The sequence below is a fragment of the Eucalyptus grandis genome, chromosome 7 (assembly GCF_016545825.1).
Source record: "Eucalyptus grandis isolate ANBG69807.140 chromosome 7, ASM1654582v1, whole genome shotgun sequence".
NCBI classification, from domain to species: Eukaryota; Viridiplantae; Streptophyta; class Magnoliopsida; order Myrtales; family Myrtaceae; genus Eucalyptus; species Eucalyptus grandis.
The window spans coordinates 45,412,982-45,423,127 of NC_052618.1; the positions used below are offsets into that span (position 1 = coordinate 45,412,982).

General features: G+C 37.1%; 1 protein-coding gene across 1 annotated transcript; it reads right to left on the reverse strand.

Moving 5' to 3' along the window:
* Nucleotides 1–4,766: 4,766 nt before the first annotated feature.
* LOC104453679 (protein PLANT CADMIUM RESISTANCE 2) lies at nucleotides 4,767–7,755 on the reverse strand. The gene is made up of 4 exons (XM_010068289.3): nucleotides 7,209–7,755; nucleotides 7,012–7,083; nucleotides 5,299–5,511; nucleotides 4,767–5,199 (listed from the first exon to the last, which is right to left on the reverse strand). Exons 1-4 carry the CDS (start codon nucleotides 7,432–7,434, stop codon nucleotides 5,102–5,104), a joined length of 609 nt encoding a protein of 202 aa, XP_010066591.2. The 5' UTR covers nucleotides 7,435–7,755; the 3' UTR covers nucleotides 4,767–5,101.
* Between the last annotated feature and the right edge of the window lie 2,391 nt (nucleotides 7,756–10,146).

Sequence of the window (10,146 nt, forward strand, 5' to 3'; positions counted from 1 at the left end):
TTTCAAATGATTTACTCTCAAATCGATATGCTGGAGCTTGCTAAAGTTGTAGAACCGAATAGTAGAATTTATTAAATTCCATGATAGATCTAGGAATCTTAAAGAAGTGAAGTTGACGGATAGAGAGTGAGGAAGTTTTTCGAGAGAACAACCCCTCAACTGCAAAGATTGTAGTGAAGAAAGCATATTAATGGAACTAAACCAATCTGTGGTATTCATAAGGCCAATGCCAGAGAGGCGAAGGTATTTCAAGGAAGATAATTTCAACACCCATTGGAGGTTCTCAGTTGTTAAATAACCCCCGCAAACCTACTAGCAAGATCCAGATACTACAAGTTGGACAGGTTACCGAGGTGATGAGGTATGTTTCCGTCAAAATCTGCGGATGATAGATTAAGATACTCTAGTCTCTGGAGAGTACCAAGGAATTGGGGGATTTTTTGCTTGGAAAATTTGTTGAGGCTGAGGTCTAGATACTTCAAATGCTTCAATTCAGCCAAAGATGCATGGATTTTACCTGCCAAACTGCTCTTATCTAGACATGACATATATCCGTTGGGGGAGGTCTCAAAGCATGAATTACGAAGATCGAGTTTGAAAATATGGCCAGTCTTTTTGCTGCATTCAATTCCTTTCCATTCACGACAGTCCTTGCTAGTCCATGATGACAAGCGTTTAGAATGGTCGATGAGACCTTGCCTGAATTTCAAGAGAGCTTCCCTCTCCATACCAAAGCAGCTCACATTGGTTAAAGCTTCGGAATGGCCAAACTCAAGTGACTGAAACACGAGAAGAGTCCACGATATAAGGGGTGCAAAGGTAGGGGATGATGCCATTGCTTTCGAAAATCTGGGATTAGGAAATGCAGTGTACTTCCTCCGTTTTATGGTGACATGGGTCTTGGGAAGGTCTTGATTGATTTTCATCAAGAAAAGGACATTAATCATTTCCTATTGATTTTGATTTGGCCATCGCTCTCGATCAATGCTATCACATCCCAAATCTTAACAGGAAAATGGGATGACATGCCTGTCCTTTCACTTGAAGGATGCAACTTCTAACCACCCAAATATCAACTCCCAAAAGTCTCCGTTGATATTGCTCTCGCTCTATTGTCCAATAACCGATGAATGTAAAAATATTAAGAAGGAATGAGAAAAGCAACTATAACTCAGTAAATAGTACATATCTTTTATAAATAGATCAAGTAGCAACTATCCATTAATGTAAGTATAGAGCACTACTAAAAACTTATAATCCAACTCTTTAATATACATATAAAATCATGTACAAGTCATTTCACTCAACAAGCTTTATACAATTTAGAAAATACTTATTTAAATCATCATAAACATCAATAGTCAAATCCATTGATCAATCTCATTAAAGTCACACGCTAATGGTTTACTCTATTGATCCATTTCATATCAAAACAAACATCGATGGTCAATTTATCGATCAATCTTTTGTTTAGCATCAAATTATGGTCACAACACCACATCTTATGACAAAGCGACCAAGATTCCCCATTGTCAAGATCTCTATAATAGCTGATGGCTTGAGCCAAAAGTACTGATAAGCCCATCAATGGGCTCACAATGATATTGAGCACTAAACCCACATCCTCCAATACCAACAATCGAATCCACAATCAATATCAGCAATTGATTTCACAAAACAAAATGCTTAATCTTTCTAAACTTCGTTCATCAAACTGAACACATTTCACACGACATTTCTCGCATTATTTCAAAATTCTTCATACACCAAATTCACAAATCGATATGTATAACATTTCGAAATTTCTTTCATAAAAAGTTTCTCAAAACGTCTTTCATAAAACGTTTCTTAAATCGTTATACAACTCATTTTATAAACTAATTTTACAAATCATATATAACGTTTCACAATGCCTTTCCTAAAACATTTCTCAAACCATTTACAATTACCAAAAATTAGTAAATGTCCGATCTAGATTTTATACAACAAACGTACTTATTAATAACTAATAATATATCAAATCTTCATTGCTTTTGAAATGTGAGTTTACAAAATCAAAGAAAAGATAGTACTACTTACCTCGGAATGCCTACGGCCAAATAACAAACGTTACTTGAATCATCAAACTCGTGATTCTATCAAATAATTGAGAAACAATGTTAAAATTAAGTAAAACGCTACCTTAACTACAAAATGGTTAAACCATGCATAAACACTAACAAAACGATTCATACACACTAAGATCGTGCACCCAAAATGATTATTCAAGCCATTCGCAAAGGAAAACTTGGACGTGAAATCCTAAAATTTCACTCCAACAAAACCGTTGCTTGAAATCAACCTTAGCTTCCATGAAATCCTAGAGCTCCACAACTCTAGAATCAGACTTTGCAGCACAATTTTCACTAAACTCTGAATTTGAGCCTAGATTCTGAAAACTACTCTGATTAGATGAATAAAGGGCGTGGGCAATTACCAAACGTTACGATATGAAGTCAAATCGACTTGGTGATGCCTTGGGGCATGAACACGCAAAGCCCTCTCTCTCTTCTTTCCTTTTCTTCTTCTTTTCCTTTCCTCTTTCCTTTTTCTTTCCGTTTGTGTGAGTCTCGGCCTCTGTGTCTTTAAAAGCTGAAAGTGTCCACTGTTCCTTGTTTTTGTTGACTAAGTCAACTTCCTCATTTTTTTTTTTTTTTTTCGTAGCTTTGATCTTGTCAGAGTCCATATTTACAAATGCGATGAAAGACAGCCATGTTCCGAAGATGCCTTTCGAACCAAGACCATCCAATCACTAGAGTGTGGCCAAAAGCATGACACGTTGCCTAAGTGCAATCCTTTGCAGGGCATTGGACAGGAGTTTTAGAGTCAATGGTCAAAAGCTTTGGTTGTTAATCATGTGTGGAAATCGTTAGAATATTTAGGTTGCGTTCGTTTAGTAAAAATACACAGAAAGTCATTTTTTAGAAAAATAATTATTTTATCGATATTTGACTGAAATTCAAAAATGACTAGAAAATATTTTCCGCCGTTTAATAAGAAAAATCATTTCCTGCATACACTCATTTTCAATAATTTTATTGTTATTTGATTTTTTAAATAATTTTTTTTTTTTTACTTTTAAATTTGTATTCCTCTCATTTCCTTCTTTTTATTTTCTTTTTCCTTGGCCTTGACCAATCACCAACTATGGCGACGGTCGGCAACCGGCCATTGGCAAGCTCCAGCCTTGCCACAGGTTGGCCAAGGTTGGCGGCTTGAGCTCGCAGATTCTCGGCGAGGTCAAGCCTCACTTGATCTGGCAAAGCCGAGCTCGCTCAAGGCTAGCGAGCTTGGGCCTTGCCTCGAGGTTGGGCTTATGGCGAGGCTCAAGCTTGCTTGTGGCCAGCGACTGGCCAGGGCTAAGGAAGAACAAAAGGAAAGAAATAAAAGAAAAAGAAAAATTAAAAACTTGATTTAAAAAAATAAAAAACGAAAAACAAAAAGAAAACTTAAAAATAAAATGAAAAATGTGTTTGGTGAAAGAAAGTGTGAGGTGGAAGAAAGTATGGAAAATGTTTCATTTTCTCTACTTTTGAAAAGTGGAAATCCAATAGCGAAAAACAATTTCCTTGACTAGGTCATTTTCCGTAAAATGAACATTGGAAAATCCGAGAAATATTTTTCTGGAAGTTATTTTTGTGAAACGAACAAAGTCATAAATAATAAACTGTGCATTCATCTAATAGGTTAAACTTTTTAAATAATAGTTAGCCGTAGTGTTACAAAATCTCACGTGATATCAAAGCCGGATATCCTGAGTTCAAATTTTATCAAGTGCTATTTGTCTCCCCAATTAAATATGTTCATGCTTAGTACTAAGCAAAAAGATCAGACTAAGTATAAGAGAGTGTTAGGATATTTAAATAATAAATTATGTCTTCATTTAACAGTCTAAGCTTTTAAAATAGTTGCCAAAGGTCTCGTGGAATCTTTCAGAAGCAAACAAGTAGGAGAAACAAGAATGCTGTGAAAAGAAAGCAGCAAAAACAATCGAGAGATTAAGTAAACAATAGAACAATTTGGCTGAAAGCTGTTGTAGTCAATGCGAAGCCTTTGAAGGTTTCATTTTGAATAGAATCGATTGACATATTTCATCCTTCAAATAGTAACCATTGGCGACGAGTCTATGAATGCTTCATGACCTCTTTCTTGTTATGACCATTTGGTAGTTTCCTCAACTTAAATCACGGAATCAAATCAAAATAAAAGCAACTCAGCATTCTCGGCATAAAACTCGTGACGCGAAGTGATTATCAAAATCTTCCTGATTTGGCTTCGATTTAGGCCATGACCGAATGTGTGGATCAATAGTTTTGTGCTTGGGTTCCACTTTCTTTTATTATATGGTCGATTGTCGGTCTTTTTGAGTTTTCTACCTTTTCAACTTGTCCTATTCTCTTGGAAGTTCTTTCCCCCGCAATGATGCACCAAGTGTTTTGCGAAATGGATCATCCGCCTGTCTTGGGGCTTGACATGTGTTCTTTCTTCGTCACATCGTATGCTTGCACATATCAAACGCTAATAATTTTTCACATGGCGAACCAGCCTCCTTTGCGAATCCGAGTGTGAATTTCTCGACCACTGCCGAATTCAGACTGGTGATCATTGATGTCTTGACGAAGAGTATATTACGAAATCGATATACACGTGCATTGTCCAAAAAATGGCATCCTCTTAGATTGAAACCCTCTTCTCACGAGTAAATTTCCTCTTAGAATGGCACATAGTGAAAAATCAGCAACTACGTTGAACATCAATTGCACCATCTTAATCTTAGGTTGAACTCACTTTTCTCGAGCTTAATTAAGTGAACCAAGACATGGTCAAAGTGGACATACACGATTATATGCCTATCGAAACCATTTTCTGACTCTAAGTATCGGCGCTAGTATTGCCGTTTGCAACAGTCAAAGGTAAACCCTTAAATCTACATCAAATGCCCAATATGCTTTCGTAAGGTACAATAGACGCACCCCCCAGTTAATTAAAAAGAGATGCACGATAACACTCAATCCTATATGCACACGAATCAGGTGCGGAGAGCTTCATTTTCATCCAGAGCCTACCGGGTCATGCCTGTTTCAACCGTTGGCGCCGAAGATGGTGCCATCTGAGACATCAAGATCCCACGGCTCCGTCTCTCCACGTTCCCATGCCACCCTGCACCGATCGGCAAAACCATTATTTTTCAACCTTTTAATTTTTAAAATTTTCGTTCGGCGAGGAGATGATGAAGAGAGCCGAAACATTATGGCTTACCGATCTTCATGTTGAAGCCGTTGATCTTGAGCTCGCGGTACTCCTGACAGAGAGCGCAGCACTCGCACCAGAAATGCACGCAGCAATCGGTGCAGGGGCTCTTCTTGAGGGCGTACTGCTGCCTCATCTTGGCTCGGTAGAAGCACGAGTAGCAGCAGCAGCAACCCACCGTGCAGAATATCAGCGTGTACAGCGCTCCGTTCACACCACAAGCTGCACGATCATCCACCACCGGAAGAAACCAACATGGCGAAAAACAATGAACACTCTTAGTAATCTATCGAGAGTAGAATTATATTATTCCGTACCCAAAAAATTGCAGAATTTTCGTCTTTGCTAGTAGATTGCAAGAAGTGCTGGTAAGCTGGAAAAATGGTTGGAAGAAGGTGACGTTCTTTTTCAGGTAACTTCTTGGTAATTAACCAGTGCTTAAATTACCAACTTTTCAAAGTGGAAAATTACTAGTTCTTCTAGTAACTTATCAAATTTTATTTGCATTGTTAGACGGCATGTTGAATTTAGTAACTCTTATATGAAATTGTAAATCTAAATTAGAGTGATTTACCAATTTTTTTCACATTAATTACGTATGAGATTTGAATTACTAACTCTCACTTTTATTACTTAAAGAATTTAATGCATTCTTGGTTTACCAGCTCTTTCGTTGAATTATCAACATTTATTTACCATGATTAGGAATCTCATGCATTTATTAACTCTTTAAAGCGATTATTTACCTTAGATTAGTGGGCCTCACCCACTTTTCTCCCATTAAGTCACTATCTAGTATGGCTTACCGACTCTCACAAGATCTTTTTACTAAGTTTTATTTTTTTCTTTCAATTTTCCATCTTTTTTAGACACTTTAAATTTGTATTTACATTACTAACGCCTTAAATTTACTAATACTATTTTGAAATTACTTACCTTAATTAGAGTGACTTATCAATTTTCTCTGATTAAGTTATCAACAAGTTTTGGGTTACAAATTCAACTTACCAATTTGAATTTCTTCTGATTACCCATTTCTCTTTGAAACATGGATTAGCAAATGGGAAAAAAAAAAAAAAAGAGTCGGCACTTTCATCAAGGTAATTTCTCAACAATTTGTTATACTTACTCGCTTTTACAGAAATTTACTAAAACAAAAAAAGGGAAATCTGCTTTTTCAAAACGGAAAGCTTGAACCGCTCAATATGGTTCTTCAAGCATGGCTACATAACAAGGAATTGGGATCCTCTGTCGAGTAAATTTTTAATTTCTTAAGTCTATAAATGTCTGACCAAAAAAGCAAAAAAATAAAATAAAAAAGTCTATATATGACTCCTCCTCTCTTAAGATGACAAATGGATGGTTGAGACGCATGCTGAAAGCGAGAGTAATGATGTTAATGGATATATTTAGTCTAGAGAGGACCCCACTTAATAATCCTCAATTAAAAAAATATATATATTTCTATGGCTCATACCGGTCTTTATGGACTAAAAACTTTATCTTCAATAACAAAGAGTGTTGAATCATTGAATTCGGGATCCTCAGAATTCCTCATTCTTAAGTGGTAACAAAGAATTTGAGAAAGTAGAAGCTCTGGAATGAAAGAACAACAGCAAATCCATGGCAGAAGCAAACGATTATCTCGATTGCCAGCTTAGATTTTCGCAGAATATGTTTGACAGTGATGGAATGTGAAACGAAGTGGAGTTCAAAACTTACATGATGAACCCTTATCCACAATCTCCGCAATCTGGCCAAACGTCACGCACGGACAGCAGCACGTGATGCAACCTTGGCAAACAAACAAGCAAGACAATCAGGTTCGTCACTCAGCAAAGACGAAAGATCTAAAGCAGTTCTTCCGAGCTCCGCCGGGGGCCCGAGCCGAGTTAGTAACGATCGGGAGAGGTACTCACAGTTCCGGCGGTCGGAGAGGCAATCGCAGAGCCCGGAGGACCACTGCACTTGGTCTCTCTCCTCGTACGTGGGCGGAGCCGAGGCCACCACAGACGTGTTCTGCGAGTGGTGGTCGGAGTGGAGCAGCTTGTCAACGTCCACCGAGGCCCCGGTCGCCGGCGGAGGAGACGAGAAGCCGCTCCACTTGTCATCGTCGGTACTCCTAGCAGCCGATGAAGAGTACATGGCTCGAAATTTGAGCGTGCGCGGTTGCAGATTTGTGCTCCTTCCCCCTTCTGGCGTAATATCAATAAAGGAAAGAGAGGGATGCCCGACGACCAAGAAACTGAACGGCGAGATAGATTAATGGGTTCAAAGGGGGAGAAGAGCTGTACTTTATAGAATGAGGATGGCGCCGAGAAAGTGCATGTGATGACCGTGCAAGTGTTGACTGACTCCGAGTCAACGGAGACGTGAGGCTCCGTGTTGATCGATCCGCACGAAAAAATTATTGAAATTTCGTCCTGGCCCTCTGGACCTTTCCAACGAATTTCGTCCGTCCTTCATAGATTAAAGACGGAACTGATTAGCCGAGTCCTCAAAGCGAAACCAACCTCCCTATTCATCAACGGAAGACTGGTAGGCTCTCTTTAAGTAGTTTACCCCCACCTTCTTCTGTTGAGAATATTTGTAGCGCGTTTCCAAATTTGAATATGATTCCTAAAAAAAGTCCTATTTTGAATATAAATTATATATTAAACTAATATCATGAAAAATCATAAATTAATATATTTGCGATAAATTTACCATCTCTTAATTCTATTAAATTTTACTATCAAATTATTTAGTTAGATGTTACGCGGTAGTTGACAAATATATCATTTTAAAATTTTACCTTCTATTTGTCACATATGTATTACTTTGTGGTTTTTCATGATATCAATCAAATTTAATGGAAATTAATAAAGGGTAAATTTGTCACAAATATATCAGTTTGAGATTTTAGTCATCAAAAGATTAATTTTGAGTAACTTTGTTATAAACGCATACTAATTTAAGGTTTTTTTGTAGTATTAACCTTCAAATATATATATACACGTTACCAAAAAAAAAAAAAAAAAACCTCATATTTTACCATGATATCATATACAGCAGGGTCAAACAAGAGGAATTTTGGGTTTTCAGAGTTTTCTAAGTGAGTTCTTTACTTGAGATTCTTAAATAATACCTATAGATTTGCTTTGAGCCAAGTGTGGGAAATACTTGAGTGTGTGAACAACTATAACTCTATAATTCTCTAATTAATTAGTGGATTGTTTACTGCTAACTGTTCCCATGAAGTGGGTATTGATATTTAAACCGAACCATATAAATCTTGAGTGATCTTGTTTGCTCGTCATTTATTTATTCGTTGATTTCACATTGATTAAATTGCAAGATCCTATTATCTTTTGCGGTATATTACATCATTTATAATCACAAAAGCAAATTTACTTGAATTCTTCTATTGTGTGAATCGAATCACCATAGGTCTTTGAACACTTTCAATTTGTGTGATTTCGTCCTTGAACTGTTTTGTAATTTCACCCTTGAACCAAACCCATTAAAATAGGTCGTAAGCCCATTTCTTAACCTATATTTGATGAGCTGAGTCATTACATGGATAAATTTTATTCAGAAAATGGGTTATAAATAAGTTTAGAATGACCAAAAAAAAAAAATGAATGTTAAATGCGTTTCACCCAAACCAAACGTACCTTTGTAACTCCCTCTTCATTCTCTTTGAGAATATAACTAACCCCTTAGATTGTCTCCAGTTTAGTGAAGTTTTGATGGCCCGCGAGGACTCAATTTCACCCTTATTAATATATCAAGAGGTTTCTTCTTCTTTTTTCTGCATTTTATTTTATTTTATTAATCTTGTAAGTTTCATCAGTAAGCTATTGGAGTATATCTTCCTTTGGTTGCATTTGGCTTTGGTATTTTGACATATTATTCTAATCTTGGTTCTTGTTATTGCAAATATGATTAGCATAAACCATTTTATACAATATCGTACATTCCTTTTAATTGAAATTCTAATTCCTTCAATGCTATTCGTTGTTGTAATTTTGTAAATTCATTACCAAGTACTAACATTCTCTAATTCTTCATTGTAAATCAATACAAATACTGGCAATTCTATGCAATGTTGAAAGCTAATTCTTTTGCATTTTATAGTCGAAGTAACGATTTTATCCAAATAACATGTGTATGTAAAGTGCTTAGAGTGAATTAATTAGGAGAATTTGATTTTTCATAAATTGGATTAATTATGGATGTGTATTAGTAATAAGGGTCAAGATAGGCATTTATCACTAAATTTGTATAGCGTACAAATTATCAATTTTGGTTGCACAATTTTTTAACTAATCCGACCCACTGATTTGCCTGCACTACCCTTAATTATATGTTTATTTGGTCAATTCGGCCATTCTGTCAAGTCGGTGGACGGAATCTATTGACGTGAACTGGACAAATTTGTTGACGTAGGGTGCTGCCCGGACGAGCCTTGCGATGTAGAAATTGGACCTCCAAAAATTAATGTTCAATGTGGAAATTTTTAGCTCGCTTTAAAACATAAAGAATTGACCGAGAAGAGAAAGAATCGATCTTCTGGATGAGCATTCGCTCATCATCTGCACACCCTCGATCACGAATCATGGATTAAGAATCCAACCATCTGCGTTGTCACCGTGGGCTCCTGGTGAAGTTTCGGTCGGCTTCAACCGGGGCCGATCGAGGGAGGAGACGTTAGGGCTGGCCAAACTATATGGGTTAACTCAACGTTCACTTCCTTAAAATCATGTTCGTTACGATCTTTACGTGTAGCTCTGGCCACGGATTGATCCGCAGCGAGGCGGGTGTCGAGTTTTCCATGCGGAACGACCCGGAGCTCGGGTCCGCTGGAAAAGCGAA

Coding starts and splice junctions, on each gene's coding strand:
- LOC104453679 (XM_010068289.3), bottom strand. CDS start 7,434: ATGTACTCTTCATCGGCTGCTAGGAGTACCGACGATGACAAGTGGAGC. Junction 7,084..7,208: donor CCTCTCCGACCGCCGGAACT/GTGAGTACCTCT, acceptor TTGTTTGCCAAG/GTTGCATCACGTGCTGCTGT. Junction 5,512..7,011: donor TGTGGATAAGGGTTCATCAT/GTAAGTTTTGAA, acceptor ATGATCGTGCAG/CTTGTGGTGTGAACGGAGCG.